The 19,861-nt window shown below is 45.4% G+C and overlaps 1 protein-coding gene across 3 annotated transcripts in view; it reads right to left on the minus strand.

Annotated features, from left to right (window-relative positions):
- thsd7ba (thrombospondin, type I, domain containing 7Ba) overlaps nt 1-19,861 on the minus strand; it is a 1,092,806-nt gene that overhangs the window by 114,112 nt on the left and 958,833 nt on the right. The window contains exon 21 of one of the 3 annotated variants that reach the window (XM_063047547.1): nt 18,072-18,268. The exons of the other annotated variants lie outside the window; for them this stretch is intronic. Within the exon in view, the coding sequence (XP_062903617.1) occupies nt 18,141-18,268 (128 nt within the window). The 3' untranslated portion in view covers nt 18,072-18,140. Of the gene's footprint in view, nt 1-18,071; nt 18,269-19,861 lie in introns of those variants that run through there. 3 annotated transcript variants of the gene reach the window in all.

A 19,861-nucleotide genomic window follows, 5' to 3' on the forward strand; every position in this document is an offset into this window, starting at 1 on the left:
GAGTGAGCTGTAACGATTGTTACTGGGTGAGAGCCACACCGAGTGAGCTATAATGATTGTTACTGGGTGTGTGGCACACTGAGTGAGCTGTAATGCTCGTTACTGGGTGAATACCACACTGAGTGAGCTGCAATGATTGTTACTAGGTCAGTGGCACACTAAGTGAGCTGTAATGATTGTTACTGGGTGTGTGGCACACTGAGTGAGCTATAATGATTGCTACTGGGTGAGTAGCACACTGAGTGAGCTGTAATGATTGTTACTAGGTGAGTGCCACACTGAATGAGCTGCAACGATTGTTACAGGCTGAGTAGCACACTGAGTGATCTGTAATGATTGTTACTGTGTGTGTGGCACACTGAGTGAGCTATAATGATAGTTCCTGGGTGTGTGGCACACTGAGTGAGCTGTAACGATTGTTACTGGGTGAGTGCCACACTGAGTGAGCTATTATGATTGTTACTGGGTGTGTGGCACACTGAGTAAGCTGTAACGATTGTTATTGGGTGAGTGCCACACTGAGTGAGCTGTAATGATTGTTACTAGGTGAGTGGCACACTGAGTGCGCTATAATGATTGTTACTGGGTGTGTGGCACACTGAGTGAGCTGTAATGATTGTTACTGGGTGAGTGCCACACTGAGTGAGCTGTAATGATTGTTACTAGGTGAGTGGCACACTGAGTGAGCTGTAATGATTGTTACTAGGTGAGTGCCACACTGAGTGAGCTGTAATGATTGTTACTGGGTGTGTGGCACACTGAGTGAGCTATAATGATTGTTACTGGGTGTGTGGCACACTGAGTGAGCTGTAACGATTGTTACTAGGTGAGTGCCACACTGAGTGAGCTGTAATGATTGTTACACGGTGACTGGCACACTGAGTGAGCTGTAATGATTGTTACTAGGTGTGTGGCACACTGAGTGAGCTGTAATGATTGTTACTGGGTGTGTGGCACACTGAGAGAGCTGTAATGGTTGTTACTGGGTAGGTGCCACACTGAGTGAGCTGTAATGATTGTTATTGGGTGAGTCGCACACTGAGTGAGCTGTAATGATTGTTACTGGGTGAGTGCAACATTGAGTGAGCTGTAATGATTGTTACTGGGTGAGTGCAACACTGAGTGAGCTGTAACGATTGTTACTGGGTGAGTAGCACACTGAGTGAGCTGTAATGATTGTTACTGTGTGTGTGGCACACTGAGTGAGCTGTAATGATTGTTACTGGGTGAGTGCCACACTGAGTGAGCTGTAATGATTGTTACTGGGTGAGTGCCACACTGAGTGAGCTGTAATAATTGTTACTGGGTGTGTGGCACACTGAGTGAGCTGTGACGATTGTCACTGGGTCAGTGCCACACTGAGTGAGCTGTAACGATTGTTACTGGGTGAGTAGCACACTGAGTAAGCTGTAATGATTGTTACTGGGTGTGTAGCACACTGACTGAGCTGTAATGATTGTTACTGAGTGAGTGCCACGCTGACTGAGCTGTAATGATTGTTACTGAGTGAGTGGCACACTGAGTGAGCTGTAATGATTGTTACTGGGTGAGTGCCACACTGAGTGAGCTGTAATGATTGTTACTGGGTGAGTGCCACACTGAGTGAACTGTAATGATTGTTACTAGGTGTGTGGCACACTGAGTGAGCTGTAATGATTGTTATTGGGTGTGTGGCACACTGTGTGTGCTGTAATGATTGTTACTCGGTGAGTGCCACACTGAGTGAGCTGTAATGATTGTTACTGGGTGAGTGCCACACTGAGTGAGGTATAATGATTGTTACTGGGTTTGTGGCACACTGAGTGAGCTGTGACGATTGTTACTGGGTCACTGCCACACTGAGTGAGCTGTAACGATTGTTACTGGGTGAGTGCCACACTGACTGAGCTGTAATGATTGTTACTGGGTGAGTGCCACACTGACTGAGCTGTAATAATTGTTACTGTGTGAGTGCCACACTGAGTGAGGTATAATGATTGTTACTGGGTTTGTGGCACACTGAGTGAGCTGTGACGATTGTTACTGGGTCACTGCCACACTGAGTGAGCTGTAACGATTGTTACTGGGTGAGTAGCACACTGAGTGAGCTGTAATGATTGTTACTGGGTGAGTGGCACACTGAGTGAGCTGTAATGATTGTTACTGGGTGTGTAGCACACTGACTGAGCTGTAATGATTGTTACTGGGTGAGTGCCACACTGACTGAGCTGTAATGATTGTTACTGAGTGAGTGGCACACTGAGTGAGCTGTGATGATTGTTACTGGGTGAGTGGCACACTGAGTGAGCTGTAATGATTGTTACTGGGTGTGTAGCACACTGACTGAGCTGTAATGATTGTTACTGGGTGAGAGCCACACTGACTGAGCTGTAATGATTGTTACTGAGTGTGTGGCACACTGAGTGAGCTGTAATGATTGTTACTGGGTGAGTAGCACACTGAGTGAGCTGTAATGATTGTTACTGGGTTACTGGCACACTGAGCTGTAATGATTGTTACTGGGTGAGTGCAACACTGAGTGAGCTGTAACGATTGTTACTGGGTGAGTAGCACACTGAGTGAGCTGTAATGATTGTTACTGTGTGTGTGGCACACTGAGTGAGCTGTAATGATTGTTACTGGGTGAGTGCCACACTGAGTGAGCTGTAATGATTGTTACTGGGTGAGTGCCACACTGAGTGAGCTGTAATAATTGTTACTGGGTGTGTGGCACACTGAGTGAGCTGTGACGATTGTTACTGGGTCAGTGCCACACTGAGTGAGCTGTAACGATTGTTACTGGGTGAGTAGCACACTGAGTTAGCTGTAATGATTGTTACTGGGTGTGTAGCACACTGACTGAGCTGTAATGATTGTTACTGAGTGAGTGCCACGCTGACTGAGCTGTAATGATTGTTACAGAGTGAGTGGCACACTGAGTGAGCTGTAATGATTGTTACTGGGTGAGTGCCACACTGAGTGAACTGTAATGATTGTTACTAGGTGTGTGGCACACTGAGTGAGCTGTAATGATTGTTATTGGGTGTGTGGCACACTGTGTGTGCTGTAATGATTGTTACTCGGTGAGTGCCACACTGAGTGAGCTGTAATGATTGTTACTGGGTGAGTGCCACACTGAGTGAGGTATAATGATTGTTACTGGGTTTGTGGCACACTGAGTGAGCTGTGACGATTGTTACTGGGTCACTGCCACACTGAGTGAGCTGTAACGATTGTTACTGGGTGAGTAGCACACTGAGTGAGCTGTAATGATTGTTACTGGGTGAGTGCCACACTGAGTGAGCTGTAATGATTGTTACTGGGTGAGTGCCACACTGAGTGAACTGTAATGATTGTTACTGGGTGAGTGCCACACTGACTGAGCTGTAATAATTGTTACTGTGTGAGTGCCACACTGAGTGAGGTATAATGATTGTTACTGGGTTTGTGGCACACTGAGTGAGCTGTGACGATTGTTACTGGGTCACTGCCACACTGAGTGAGCTGTAACGATTGTTACTGGGAGAGTAGCACACTGAGTGAGCTGTAATGATTGTTACTGAGTGAGTGGCACACTGAGTGAGCTGTAATGATTGTTACTGGGTGTGTAGCACACTGACTGAGCTGTAATGATTGTTACTGGGTGAGTGCCACACTGACTGAGCTGTAATGATTGTTACTGAGTGAGTGGCTCACTGAGTGAGCTGTGATGATTGTTACTGGGTGAGTGCCACACTGAGTGAGCTGTAATGATTGTTACTGGGTGAGTGGCACACTGAGTGAGCTGTAATGATTGTTACTGGGTGTGCAGCACACTGACTGAGCTGTAATGATTGTTACTGGGTGAGTGCCACACTGACTGAGCTGTAATGATTGTTACTGAGTGAGTGGCACACTGAGTGAGCTGTAATGATTGTTACTGGGTGAGTAGCACACTGAGTGAGCTGTAATGATTGTTACTGGGTTACTGGCACACTGAGCTGTAATGATTGTTACTAGGTGAGTGCCACACTGACTGAGCTGTAATGATAGTTACTGGGTGTGTGGCACACTGACTGAGCTGTAATGATTGTTACTGGGTGAGTGCCACACTGAGTGAGCTGTAATGATTGTTACTGGGTGAGTGGCACACTGAGTGAGCTGTAACGATTGTTACTGGGTGTGTGGCACACTGAGTGAGCTGTATGATTGTTACTGGGTGTGTGGCACACTGAGTGAGCTGTAACGATTGTTACTAGGTGAGTGCCGCACTGAGTGAGCTGTAATCATTGATACACGGTGACTGGCACACTGAGTGAGCTGTAATGATTGTTACTAGGTGTGTGGCACACTGAGTGAGCTGTAATGATTGTTACTGGGTGTGTGGCACACTGAGTGAGCTATAATGGTTGTTACTGGGTGGGTGCCACTGAGTGAGCTGTAATGATTGTTATTGGGTGAGTCGTACACTGAGTGAGCTGTAATGATAGTTACTGGGTGAGTGCAACACTGAGTGAGCTGTAACGATTGTTACTGGGTGAGTAGCACACTGAGTGAGCTGTAATGATTGTTACTGTGTGTGTGGCACACTTAGTGAGCTGTAATGCTTGTTACTCGGTGAGTGCCACACTGAGTGAGCTGTAATGATTGTTACTGGGTGAGTGCCACACTGAGGGAGCAGTAATGATTGTTACTGGGTGAGTGCCACACTGAGTGAGCTGTAATGAATGTTACTGGGTGTGTCGGACACTGAGTGAGCTGTAACGATTGCTGCTGGGTGTGTGGCACACTGAGTGACCTGTAATGATTGTTATTGGGTGTGTGGCACACTGAGTGAGCTGTAATGATTGTTACTGAGTGAGTGCCACACTGAGTGAGCTGTAATGATTGTTACTGGGTGAGTGCCACACTGAGTGAGCTGTAATAATTGTTACTGGGTGTGTGGCACACTGAGTGAGCTGTGACGATTGTTACTGGGTCAGTGCCACACTGAGTGAGCTGTAACGATTGTTACAGGGTGAGTAGCACACTGAGTGAGCTCTAATGATTGTTACTGGGTGAGTGGCACACTGAGTGAGCTGTAATGATTTTTACTGGGTGTGTAGCACACTGACTGAGCTGTAATGATTGTTACTGAGTGAGTGGCACACTGAGTGAGCTGTAATGATTGTTACTGGGTGAGTGCCACACTGAGTGAGCTGTAATGATTGTTACTGGGTGAGTGCCACACTGAGTGAGCTGTAATGATTGTTACTAGGTGTGTGGCACACTGAGTGAGCTGTAATGATTGTTATTGGGTGTGTGGCACACTGTGTGTGCTGTAATGATTGTTACTCAGTGAGTGCCACACTGAGTGAGCTGTAATGATTGTTACTGGGTGAGTGCCACACTGAGTGAGCTGTAATGATTGTTACTGGGTGTGTGGCTCACTGAGTGAGGTATAATGATTGTTACTGGGTTTGTGGCACACTGAGTGAGCTGTGACGATTGTTACTGGGTCACTGCCACACTGAGTGAGCTGTAACAATTGTTACTGGGTGAGTAGCACACTGAGTGAGCTGTAATGATTGTTACTGGGTGAGTGGCACACTGAGTGAGCTGTAATGATTGTTACTGGGTGTGTAGCACACTGACTGAGCTGTAATGATTGTTACTGGGTGAGTGCCACACTGACTGAGCTGTAATGATTGTTACTGAGTGAGTGGCACACTGAGTGAGCTGTGATGATTGTTACTGGGTGAGTGGCACACTGAGTGAGCTGTAATGATTGTTACTGGGTGTGTAGCACACTGACTGAGCTGTAATGATTGTTACTGGGTGAGTGCCACACTGACTGAGCTGTAATGATTGTTACTGAGTGAGTACCACACTGGGTGAGCTGTAATGATTGTTACTGGGTGAGTAGCACACTGAGTGAGCTGTAATGATTGTTACTGGGTGTGTGCCACACTGAATGAGCTGTAATGATTGTTACTGGGTGAGTACCACACTGAGTGAGCTGTAATGATTGTTACTGGGTGAGTAGCACACTGAGTGAGCTGTAATGATAGTTACTGGGTGTGTAGCACACTGACTGAGCTGTAATGATTGTTACTGGGTGAGTGCCACACTGACTGAGCTGTAATGATTGTTACTGAGTGAGTACCACACTGGGTGAGCTGTAATGATTGTTACTGGGTGAGTGCCACACTGAGTGAGCTGTAATGATTGTTACTGGGTGAGTGGCACACTCAGTGAGCGGTAACGATTGTTACTGGGTGAGTAGCACACTGAGTGGGCTGTAATGATTGTTACTGGGTGTGTGCCACACTGAGTGAGCTGTAACAATTGTTACTGGGTGAGTGCCACACTGAGTGAGCTGTAATGATTGTTACTGGGTGAGTGGCACACTGAGTGAGCTGTATTGATTGTTACTGGGTGAGTGGCACACTGAGTGAGCTGTAATGATTGATACTGGGTGTGTGGCACACTGAGTGAGCTGTAATAATTGTTACTGGGTGAGTGCCACACTGAGCTGTAATGATTGTTAATGGGTGAGTGCCACACTGAGCTGTAACGATTGTTACTGTGTGTGTGGCACACTGAGTGAGCTGCAATGATTGTTACTGGGTGAGTGGCACACTGAGCTGTAATGATTGTTACTGTGTGTGTAGCACACTGACTGAGCTGTAATGATTGTTACTGAGTGAGTGGCACACTGAGTGAGCTGTAATGATTGTTACTGGGTGTGTGGCACACTGAGTGAGCTGTAACGATTGTTACTGGGTGTGTGGCACACTGAGCTGTAACGATTGTTACTGGGTGTGTGGCACACTGAGTGAGCTGTAATGATTGTTATTGGGTGAGTGGCACACTGAGTGAGCTGTAATGATTGTTACTGGGTGTGTGGCACACTGACTGAGCTGTAATGATTGTTACTGGGTGAGTAGCACACTGGGTGAGCTGTAATGATTGTTACTGGGTGTGTGGCACACTGAATGAGCTGTAAAGATTGTTACTGGGTGAGTGCCACACTGAGTGAGCTATGATGATTGTTACTGGGTGTGTGGCACACTGAGTGAGCTGTAACGATTGTTACTGGGTGAGAGCCACACCGAGTGAGCTATAATGATTGTTACTGGGTGTGTGGCACACTGAGTGAGCTGTAATGCTCGTTACTGGGTGAATACCACACTGAGTGAGCTGCAATGATTGTTACTAGGTCAGTGGCACACTAAGGGAGCTGTAATGATTGTTACTGGGTGTGTGGCACACTGAGTGAGCTATAATGATTGCTACTGGGTGAGTAGCACACTGAGTGAGCTGTAATGATTGTTACTAGGTGAGTGCCACACTGAATGAGCTGCAACGATTGTTACAGGCTGAGTAGCACACTGAGTGATCTGTAATGATTGTTACTGTGTGTGTGGCACACTGAGTGAGCTATAATGATAGTTCCTGGGTGTGTGGCACACTGAGTGAGCTGTAACGATTGTTACTGGGTGAGTGCCACACTGAGTGAGCTATTATGATTGTTACTGGGTGTGTGGCACACTGAGTAAGCTGTAACGATTGTTATTGGGTGAGTGCCACACTGAGTGAGCTGTAATGATTGTTACTAGGTGAGTGGCACACTGAGTGCGCTATAATGATTGTTACTGGGTGTGTGGCACACTGAGTGAGCTGTAATGATTGTTACTGGGTGAGTGCCACACTGAGTGAGCTGTAATGATTGTTACTAGGTGAGTGGCACACTGAGTGAGCTGTAATGATTGTTACTAGGTGAGTGCCACACTGAGTGAGCTGTAATGATTGTTACTGGGTGTGTGGCACACTGAGTGAGCTATAATGATTGTTACTGGGTGTGTGGCACACTGAGTGAGCTGTAACGATTGTTACTAGGTGAGTGCCACACTGAGTGAGCTGTAATGATTGTTACACGGTGACTGGCACACTGAGTGAGCTGTAATGATTGTTACTAGGTGTGTGGCACACTGAGTGAGCTGTAATGATTGTTACTGGGTGTGTGGCACACTGAGAGAGCTGTAATGGTTGTTACTGGGTAGGTGCCACACTGAGTGAGCTGTAATGATTGTTATTGGGTGAGTCGCACACTGAGTGAGCTGTAATGATTGTTACTGGGTGAGTGCAACATTGAGTGAGCTGTAATGATTGTTACTGGGTGAGTGCAACACTGAGTGAGCTGTAACGATTGTTACTGGGTGAGTAGCACACTGAGTGAGCTGTAATGATTGTTACTGTGTGTGTGGCACACTGAGTGAGCTGTAATGATTGTTACTGGGTGAGTGCCACACTGAGTGAGCTGTAATGATTGTTACTGGGTGAGTGCCACACTGAGTGAGCTGTAATAATTGTTACTGGGTGTGTGGCACACTGAGTGAGCTGTGACGATTGTTACTGGGTCAGTGCCACACTGAGTGAGCTGTAACGATTGTTACTGGGTGAGTAGCACACTGAGTGAGCTGTAATGATTGTTACTGGGTGTGTAGCACACTGACTGAGCTGTAATTATTGTTACTGAGTGAGTGCCACGCTGACTGAGCTGTAATGATTGTTACTGAGTGAGTGGCACACTGAGTGAGCTGTAATGATTGTTACTGGGTGAGTGCCACACTGAGTGAGCTGTAATGATTGTTACTGGGTGAGTGCCACACTGAGTGAACTGTAATGATTGTTACTAGGTGTGTGGCACACTGAGTGAGCTGTAATGATTGTTATTGGGTGTGTGGCACACTGTGTGTGCTGTAATGATTGTTATTCGGTGAGTGCCACACTGAGTGAGCTGTAATGATTGTTACTGGGTGAGTGCCACACTGAGTGAGGTATAATGATTGTTACTGGGTTTGTGGCACACTGAGTGAGCTGTGACGATTGTTACTGGGTCACTGCCACACTGAGTGAGCTGTAACGATTGTTACTGGGTGAGTGCCACACTGACTGAGCTGTAATGATTGTTACTGGGTGAGTGCCACACTGACTGAGCTGTAATAATTGTTACTGTGTGAGTGCCACACTGAGTGAGGTATAATGATTGTTACTGGGTTTGTGGCACACTGAGTGAGCTGTGACGATTGTTACTGGGTCACTGCCACACTGAGTGAGCTGCAACGATTGTTACTGGGTGAGTAGCACACTGAGTGAGCTGTAATGATTGTTACTGGGTGAGTGGCACACTGAGTGAGCTGTAATGATTGTTACTGGGTGTGTAGCACACTGACTGAGCTGTAATGATTGTTACTGGGTGAGTGCCACACTGACTGAGCTGTAATGATTGTTACTGAGTGAGTGGCACACTGAGTGAGCTGTGATGATTGTTACTGGGTGAGTGCCACACTGAGTGAGCTGTAATGATTGTTACTGGGTGAGTGGCACACTGAGTGAGCTGTAATGATTGTTACTGGGTGTGTAGCACACTGACTGAGCTGTAATGATTGTTACTGGGTGAGAGCCACACTGACTGAGCTGTAATGATTGTTACTGAGTGTGTGGCACACTGAGTGAGCTGTAATGATTGTTACTGGGTGAGTAGCACACTGAGTGAGCTGTAATGATTGTTACTGGGTTACTGGCACACTGAGCTGTAATGATTGTTACTGGGTGAGTGCAACACTGAGTGAGCTGTAACGATTGTTACTGGGTGAGTAGCACACTGAGTGAGCTGTAATGATTGTTACTGTGTGTGTGGCACACTGAGTGAGCTGTAATGATTGTTACTGGGTGAGTGCCGCACTGAGTGAGCTGTAATGATTGTTACTGGGTGAGTGCCACACTGAGTGAGCTGTAATAATTGTTACTGGGTGTGTGGCACACTGAGTGAGCTGTGACGATTGTTACTGGGTCAGTGCCACACTGAGTGAGCTGTAACGATTGTTACTGGGTGAGTAGCACACTGAGTGAGCTGTAATGATTGTTACTGGGTGTGTAGCACACTGACTGAGCTGTAATGATTGTTACTGAGTGAGTGCCACGCTGACTGAGCTGTAATGATTGTTACTGAGTGAGTGGCACACTGAGTGAGCTGTAATGATTGTTACTGGGTGAGTGCCACACTGAGTGAACTGTAATGATTGTTACTAGGTGTGTGGCACACTGAGTGAGCTGTAATGATTGTTATTGGGTGTGTGGCACACTGTGTGTGCTGTAATGATTGTTACTCGGTGAGTGCCACACTGAGTGAGCTGTAATGATTGTTACTGGGTGAGTGCCACACTGAGTGAGGTATAATGATTGTTACTGGGTTTGTGGCACACTGAGTGAGCTGTGACGATTGTTACTGGGTCACTGCCACACTGAGTGAGCTGTAACGATTGTTACTGGGTGAGTAGCACACTGAGTGAGCTGTAATGATTGTTACTGGGTGAGTGGCACACTGAGTGAGCTGTAATGATTGTTACTGGGTGTGTAGCACACTGACTGAGCTGTAATGATTGTTACTGGGTGAGTGCCACACTGACTGAGCTGTAATAATTGTTACTGTGTGAGTGCCACACTGAGTGAGGTATAATGATTGTTACTGGGTTTGTGGCACACTGAGTGAGCTGTGACGATTGTTACTGGGTCACTGCCACACTGAGTGAGCTGTAACGATTGTTACTGGGAGAGTAGCACACTGAGTGAGCTGTAATGATTGTTACTGGGTGAGTGGCACACTGAGTGAGCTGTAATGATTGTTACTGGGTGTGTAGCACACTGACTGAGCTGTAATGATTGTTACTGGGTGAGTGCCACACTGACTGAGCTGTAATGATTGTTACTGAGTGAGTGGCTCACTGAGTGAGCTGTGATGATTGTTACTGGGTGAGTGCCACACTGAGTGAGCTGTAATGATTGTTACTGGGTGAGTGGCACACTGAGTGAGCTGTAATGATTGTTACTGGGTGTGCAGCACACTGACTGAGCTGTAATGATTGTTACTGGGTGAGTGCCACACTGACTGAGCTGTAAGATTGTTACTGAGTGAGTGGCACACTGAGTGAGCTGTAATGATTGTTACTGGGTGAGTAGCACACTGAGTGAGCTGTAATGATTGTTACTGGGTTACTGGCACACTGAGCTGTAATGATTGTTACTAGGTGAGTGCCACACTGACTGAGCTGTAATGATAGTTACTGGGTGTGTGGCACACTGACTGAGCTGTAATGATTGTTACTGGGTGAGTGCCACACTGAGTGAGCTGTAATGATTGTTACTGGGTGAGTGGCACACTGAGTGAGCTGTAACGATTGTTACTGGGTGTGTGGCACACTGAGTGAGCTGTATGATTGTTACTGGGTGTGTGGCACACTGAGTGAGCTGTAACGATTGTTACTAGGTGAGTGCCGCACTGAGTGAGCTGTAATGATTGATACACGGTGACTGGCACACTGAGTGAGCTGTAATGATTGTTACTAGGTGTGTGGCACACTGAGTGAGCTGTAATGATTGTTACTGGGTGTGTGGCACACTGAGTGAGCTATAATGGTTGTTACTGGGTGGGTGCCACTGAGTGAGCTGTAATGATTGTTATTGGGTGAGTCGTACACTGAGTGAGCTGTAATGATTGTTACTGGGTGAGTGCAACACTGAGTGAGCTGTAACGATTGTTACTGGGTGAGTAGCACACTGAGTGAGCTGTAATGATTGTTACTGTGTGTGTGGCACACTGAGTGAGCTGTAATGATTGTTACTCGGTGAGTGCCACACTGAGTGAGCTGTAATGATTGTTACTGGGTGAGTGCCACACTGAGGGAGCTGTAATGAATGTTACTGGGTGTGTCGGACACTGAGTGAGCTGTAACGATTGCTGCTGGGTGTGTGGCACACTGAGTGAGCTGTAATGATTGTTATTGGGTGTGTGGCACACTGAGTGAGCTGTAATGATTGTTACTGAGTGAGTGCCACACTGAGTGAGCTGTAATGATTGTTACTGGGTGAGTGCCACACTGAGTGAGCTGTAATAATTGTTACTGGGTGTGTGGCACACTGAGTGAGCTGTGACGATTGTTACTGGGTCAGTGCCACACTGAGTGAGCTGTAACGATTGTTACTGGGTGAGTAGCACACTGAGTGAGCTCTAATGATTGTTACTGCGTGAGTGGCACACTGAGTGAGCTGTAATGATTTTTACTGGGTGTGTAGCACACTGACTGAGCTGTAATGATTGTTACTGAGTGCGTGCCACGCTGACTGAGCTGTAATGATTGTTACTGAGTGAGTGGCACACTGAGTGAGCTGTAATGATTGTTACTGGGTGAGTGCCACACTGAGTGAGCTGTAATGATTGTTACTGGGTGAGTGCCACACTGAGTGAGCTGTAATGATTGTTACTAGGTGTGTGGCACACTGAGTGAGCTGTAATGATTGTTATTGGGTGTGTGGCACACTGTGTGTGCTGTAATGATTGTTACTCAGTGAGTGCCACACTGAGTGAGCTGTAATGATTGTTACTGGGTGAGTGCCACACTGAGTGAGCTGTAATGATTGTTACTGGGTGTGTGGCTCACTGAGTGAGGTATAATGATTGTTACTGGGTTTGTGGCACACTGAGTGAGCTGTGACGATTGTTACTGGGTCACTGCCACACTGAGTGAGCTGTAACAATTGTTACTGGGTGAGTAGCACACTGAGTGAGCTGTAATGATTGTTACTGGGTGAGTGGCACACTGAGTGAGCTGTAATGATTGTTACTGGGTGTGTAGCACACTGACTGAGCTGTAATGATTGTTACTGGGTGAGTGCCACACTGACTGAGCTGTAATGATTGTTACTGAGTGAGTGGCACACTGAGTGAGCTGTGATGATTGTTACTGGGTGAGTGGCACACTGAGTGAGCTGTAATGATTGTTACTGGGTGTGTAGCACACTGACTGAGCTGTAATGATTGTTACTGGGTGAGTGCCACACTGACTGAGCTGTAATGATTGTTACTGAGTGAGTGGCACACTGAGTGAGCTGTAATGATTGTTACTGGGTGAGTAGCACACTGAGTGAGCTGTAATGATTGTTACTGGGTTACTGGCACACTGAGCTGTAATGATTGTTACTAGGTGAGTGCCACACTGACTGAGCTGTAATGATAGTTACTGGGTGTGTGGCACACTGACTGAGCTGTAATGATTGTTACTGGGTGAGTGCCACACTGAGTGAGCTGTAATGATTGTTACTGGGTGAGTGGCACACTGAGTGAGCTGTAACGATTGTTACTGGGTGTGTGGCACACTGAGTGAGCTGTAATGATTGTTACTGGGTGTGTAGCACACTGACTGAGCTGTAATGATTGTTACTGAATGAGTGCCACACTGACTGAGCTGTAATAATTGTTACTGTGTGAGTGCCACACTGAGTGAGGTATAATGATTGTTACTGGGTTTGTGGCACACTGAGTGAGCTGTGACGATTGTTACTGGGTCACTGCCACACTGAGTGAGCTGTAACGATTGTTACTGGGAGAGTAGCACACTGAGTGAGCTGTAATGATTGTTACTGGGTGAGTGGCACACTGAGTGAGCTGTAATGATTGTTACTGGGTGTGTAGCACACTGACTGAGCTGTAATGATTGTTACTGGGTGAGTGCCACACTGACTGAGCTGTAATGATTGTTACTGAGTGAGTGGCTCACTGAGTGAGCTGTGATGATTGTTACTGGGTGAGTGCCACACTGAGTGAGCTGTAATGATTGTTACTGGGTGAGTGGCACACTGAGTGAGCTGTAATGATTGTTACTGGGTGTGCAGCACACTGACTGAGCTGTAATGATTGTTACTGGGTGAGTGCCACACTGACTGAGCTGTAATGATTGTTACTGAGTGAGTGGCACACTGAGTGAGCTGTGATGATTGTTACTGGGTGAGTGGCACACTGAGTGAGCTGTAATGATTGTTACTGGGTGTGTAGCACACTGACTGAGCTGTAATGATTGTTACTGGGTGAGTGCCACACTGACTGAGCTGTAATGATTGTTACTGAGTGAGTGGCACACTGAGTGAGCTGTAATGATTGTTACTGGGTGAGTAGCACACTGAGTGAGCTGTAATGATTGTTACTGGGTTACTGGCACACTGAGCTGTAATGATTGTTACTAGGTGAGTGCCACACTGACTGAGCTGTAATGATTGTTACTGGGTGAGTGGCACACTGAGTGAGCTGTAACGATTGTTACTGGGTGTGTGGCACACTGAGTGAGCTGTAATGACTGTTACTGGGTGTGTAGCACACTGACTGAGCTGTAATGATTGTTACTGGGTGAGTGCCACACTGACTGAGCTGTAATGATTGTTACTGAGTGAGTGGCACACTGAGTGAGCTGTGATGATTGTTACTGGGTGAGTGGCACACTGAGTGAGCTGTAATGATTGTTACTGGGTGTGTAGCACACTGACTGAGCTGTAATGATTGTTAATGGGTGAGTGCCACACTGACTGAGCTGTAATGATTGTTACTGAGTGAGTGGCACACTGAGTGAGCTGTAATGATTGTTACTGGGTGAGTAGCACACTGAGTGAGCTGTAATGATTGTTACTGGGTTACTGGCACACTGATCTGTAATGATTGTTACTAGGTGAGTGCCACACTGACTGAGCTGTAATGATAGTTACTGGGTGTGTGGCACACTGACTGAGCTGTAATGATTGTTACTGGGTGAGTGCCACACTGAGTGAGCTGTAATGATTGTTACTGGGTGAGTGGCACACTGAGTGAGCTGTAACGATTGTTACTGGGTGTGTGGCACACTGAGTGAGCTGTAATGATTGTTACTGGGTGAGTGGCACACTGAGTGTGCTGTAATGATTGTTACTGGGTGTGTGGCACACTGAGTGAGCTGTAATTAATGTTACTGGGTGAGTGGCACACTGAGTGAGCTGTAACGATTGTTACTGGGTGTGTGGCACACTGAGTGAGCTGTAATGTTTGTTACTGGGTGTGTGGCTCACTGAGTGAGGTATAATGATTGTTACTGGGTTTGTGGCACACTGAGTGAGCTGTGACGATTGTTACTGGGTCACTGCCACACTGAGTGAGCTGTAATGATTGTTATTGGGTGTGTGGCACACTGAGTGAGCTGTAATGATTGTTACTGGGTGAGTGGCACACTGACTGAGCTGTAATAATTGTTACTGTGTGAGTGCCACACTGAGTGAGGTATAATGATTGTTACTGGGTTTGTGGCACACTGAGTGAGCTGTGACGATTGTTACTGGGTCACTGCCACACTGAGTGAGCTGTAATGATTGTTACTGGGTGTGTAGCACACTGACTGAGCTGTAATGATTGTTACTGGGTGAGTGCCACACTGACTGAGCTGTAATGATTGTTACTGTGTGAGTGGCACACTGAGTGAGCTGTGATGATTGTTACTGTGTGAGTGGCACACTGAGTGAGCTGTAATGATTGTTACTGGGTGTGTAGCACACTGACTGAGCTGTAATGATTGTTACTGGGTGAGTGCCACACTGACTGAGCTGTAATGATTGTTACTGAGTGAGTGGCACACTGAGTGAGCTGTAATGATTGTTACTGGGTGAGTAGCACACTGAGTGAGCTGTAATGATTGTTACTGGGTTACTGGCACACTGAGCTGTAATGATTGTTACTAGGTGAGTGCCACACTGACTGAGCTGTAATGATAGTTACTGGGTGTGTGGCACACTGACTGAGCTGTAATGATTGTTACTGGGTGAGTGCCACACTGAGTGAGCTGTAATGATTGTTACTGGGTGAGTGGCACACTGAGTGAGCTGTGACGATTGTTACTGGGTCACTGCCACACTGAGTGAGCTGTAACAATTGTTACTGGGTGAGTAGCACACTGAGTGAGCTGTAATGATTGTTACTGCGTGAGTGGCACACTGAGTGAGCTGTAATGATTGTTACTGGGTGTGTAGCACACTGACTGAGCTGTAATGATTGTTACTGGGTGAGTGGCACACTGAGTGAGCTGTAATGATTGTTACTGGGTGAGTGCCACACTGACTGAGCTGTAATGATTGTTACTGAGTGAGTGGCACACTGAGTGAGCTGTAATGATTGTTACTGGGTGAGTAGCACACTGAGTGAGCTGTAATGATTGTTACTGGGTTACTGGCACACTGAGCTGTAATGATTGTTACTAGGTGAGTGCCACACTGACTGAGCTTTAATGATAGTTACTGGGTGTGTGGCACACTGACTGAGCTGTAATGATTGTTACTGGGTGAGTGCCACACTGAGTGAGCTGTAATGATTGTTACTGGGTGAGTGGCACACTGAGTGAGCTGTAACGATTGTTACTGGGTGTGTGGCACACTGAGTGAGCTGTAATGATTGTTACTGGGTGAGTGGCACACTGAGTGTGCTGTAACGATTGTTACTGGGTGTGTGGCACACTGAGTGAGCTGTAATGAATGTTACTGGGTGAGTGGCACACTGAGTGAGCTGTAACGATTGTTACTGGGTGTGTGGCACACTGAGTGAGCTGTAATGTTTGTTACTGGGTGAGTGGCACACTGAGTGAGCTGTAATGATTGTTATTGGGTGTGTGGCACACTGTGTGAGCTGTAATGATTGTTATTGGGTGAGTGCCACACTGACTGAGCTGTAATGATAGTTACCTAGTGAGTGGCACACTGACTGAGCTGTAATGATTGTTACTGGGTGTGTGGCACACTGACTGAGCTGTAATGATTGTTACTGGGTGTGTGGCACACTGACTGAGCTGTACAATTATTACTGGGTGTGTGGCACACTGAGTGAGCTGTAACGATTGTTACTGGGTGAGTAGCACACTGAGTGAGCTGTAATGATTGTTACTGGGTGTGTGGCACACTGAGCTATAATGATTGTTACTGGGTGAGTGGCACAATGAATGAGCTGTAATGATTGTTACTCGGGGAGTGGTGATTTGAGTACTTATTTTGGCTAGGATTGTAATGTTGTGAGATGGCATTAAAGAAGCAAACATTGATCTCAACGACCCATCAAGATTACTGAGTATTCTGCAACATTGTGTCCATGTTCTTGCTCCTGGCATTGACTGCCAGCTACCTGACCCCAGTGACTTTATTTGGGCAATTTTCTGTTCTCTGCCATCACCACTTCCAGCATGACTTCCAAGACTCATTGAAAAATCTCACACTTACCTCCTCCTGCGTAGCATGTCAGAATAAGATTCATATTCATCTCTACCATTCACCTCTGCCAGAAAGTAATTTCCCTATAACTCTTCATGCTGGTTTGAAGTGGCACAGGCCATTTACATAATTCAAGCCACCCGAGGATGGTTAGTGATTTATGCATACTGAATTCATGTTAATTTGCAGGCAGGACGAAGTTGGCATGTTGCCTGTTTCAGAAGCAAAGGGATCAGATTAATCCCACATCACTTTGCCCATTTTTCAGAACTATCCAATTTAGCTGCCTGGCAGTCATGAAAGAGATGATTTAAAAAAGAATCCAAGTCTGCTTTTCTAATTTCAAGTTCAATCTAATCGTTTTGTTACAAAACTTTTGTGAGTTAAGGCAGTCAATTTTCTACTTTCTTTTTTGACTTGACAGTGAGATAATTGTTTTCATCTGGAGATAGATAATGAGAAAAAGTGTCACAGGCCACTCAAAGCAGGGGTACAGAAACTGCTGGGTAGTGTCCAGGCAGAGAGAACCAAGATGATTAATTGCCTTCTCCCCCCATCCTCCATACTCCAATACTGTACTTCCTACACAGTACAGGATGTACTACGTATCCGAGCCTAAATACTATTGGTTTAAAGATTATAAATAAGGTTGATAACATTTCTGATTTATCTTTTCAGGGACAATCAGAGGTAATGATTAGATTATATTGCAATTATTCTAAAGATCAAGAGGTCTTCTGATAAATAAAGTTTCTATGTGTGATCCAATTTTGGTTTCAACAGTATAACACACAATTTAGTGGCTGCAGAATGAACAGAAAGATACAATCTCCACAGAACAGCTTACTGATCTCTTGGTAACAGTCATGGTGATGACCAATGCAAAGTGAGGCAAACTTGGACTCCTTTAACAATATTGTTATATATTTTGTATTACAATCACAGGAGCTTTTGATGGGGTCATACACTCAGAAAGATTTATCAGTCGAGATTTTTTTTTATTACTCAGCTTCAAGCTAAAATTGAAAACTAGAGAGTGAGGTCACAGCTGACAAACCACTTACACTAAGATGTTGGAATAGAAAATCAAGCATTGCCTAGAATCTAAAGTGATCTCTCATTACATATTCTTCAATTTCCACATAATGTATTCCTGAATTATTCATGCTGTATCCAGGGATAGCCACACAGTTGAAAAAGCACTGAAGATAGCAGTCATGAAGATCTACCAAAATGAAAATTGAACTTTAATTAATATTTAGGTTACAAAACCAGAAGACATTAGAGACAATTTAATCTTTAAAAAACTTAATTACTAGACATCCACTAGGTGGAATGTTTAAGTTATGAAAGTAATTAAAATAATAATTTAAACTGAACTAAATGGAACTTAACTACTTACCAATTTCAAATGTACACTTAAGCATTAAAACAATAGCTTCTTTATATTAGAGAGTACTTCTAACTTGATGTTCTACTTTATCATTTTGGATCTTAAAGATGATTTCCTTTATCAGAAGAATCATTTGCATTGTGGGCAACACTGGATTGTAAAATTGAGTCATAGTGGTGAAGTTTAACCTTTTAACATGCAAGAAATGAGGTCAGAGGTGGTGGGTAAAAGTTCATGTGAAGTCCAAAAACTTCTCAGTACTGTTTGCTCATTTGCGTCATTTCAAGCCAACCATTACATTAAAATAAATAGGCCACATAACTAATGCGCATCTGTAACAAAATGAAGAGAGTTCTTGCACACTGCCTTCCCCCACTGAGTCTCAAAGTATGTCAGGATGAGAACATCCATGTTGATAAACACAAGATATGATGTAGATGCTGGAAATCTAGAGCAACACACAAAAAATGTGGGAGAAACTCAGCAGGTCAGGCAACATCTACTGAAATGAATAAACAATCGACACTTTGGGCCAAAACCCTGATGAAGCCTTTGAACAGTGTAACGTACTGTTTAGAAATAGTCATCCATAAAGTTTGAAAATAAAACTGCAAACTGAATTTAATTATTACAAGCTTTATTACAAAGGTTTCTATGCAATCTTCTACAATTTCTGTCAACAGATGTGGCAGTGCCTGCAGGAGGAATGGTTAATTTTACCTATTTTTCTGGGGCTGGGTGACAATCGGTGCTCCACAATTCCAAAAATAAGCAAAACAGACAAACTGTATTAATGCAATTCAAAGGTCTTTCAGGTCCGTAGAAGGAACTGATGGGTGAGGGAAAGAAGCTGTTGTTGAACTTTGAGCTGTGGGTCTTCAGGCTCTTGTACCTCCTGCCTGACAGCAGCAGTGAAAAGATGGCAAGGCCCAGGTGGTGGAATTCCCAGATGATGCAAATCACCATCCTGAGACACCACCTCTTACAAATGTCCTCGATGGAGAGGAGAGGAGAGAAGTCCCGTGAGGGATTGGTGGAGTCCATCACTCTCTGCAGCCTCTTGTGTTCCTGTGCATGCAGTTTCCATACAAGGCCATGAAGCAACCAATCAGACTATTTTCCACTGTACCGCTGTCGAGTCTTCGATGACACCATAAGACCATAAGACATAGGTGCAGAATTAAACCATTTGGCACATTGAGTCTGCTCCACCACTCCATCATGACTGATTTATTATCCCTCTCAACCCCATTCTCCTGCCTTCCCTCCTCATAACCTTTGATGCCCTGACTAACCAAGAACCAATCAACTTCTGCTTTAAACATGCTCAATGATTTGGCCTCCACAGCCATCCATAGCAATGAATTCCAGAGATTCATCACATTCTGCCAACAGAAATTCCTTCTCATTTCTGTTCCAAATGGA

This window comes from Mobula hypostoma, chromosome 5 (assembly GCF_963921235.1).
Source record: "Mobula hypostoma chromosome 5, sMobHyp1.1, whole genome shotgun sequence".
In the NCBI taxonomy this organism is placed as follows: domain Eukaryota; kingdom Metazoa; phylum Chordata; class Chondrichthyes; order Myliobatiformes; family Myliobatidae; genus Mobula; species Mobula hypostoma.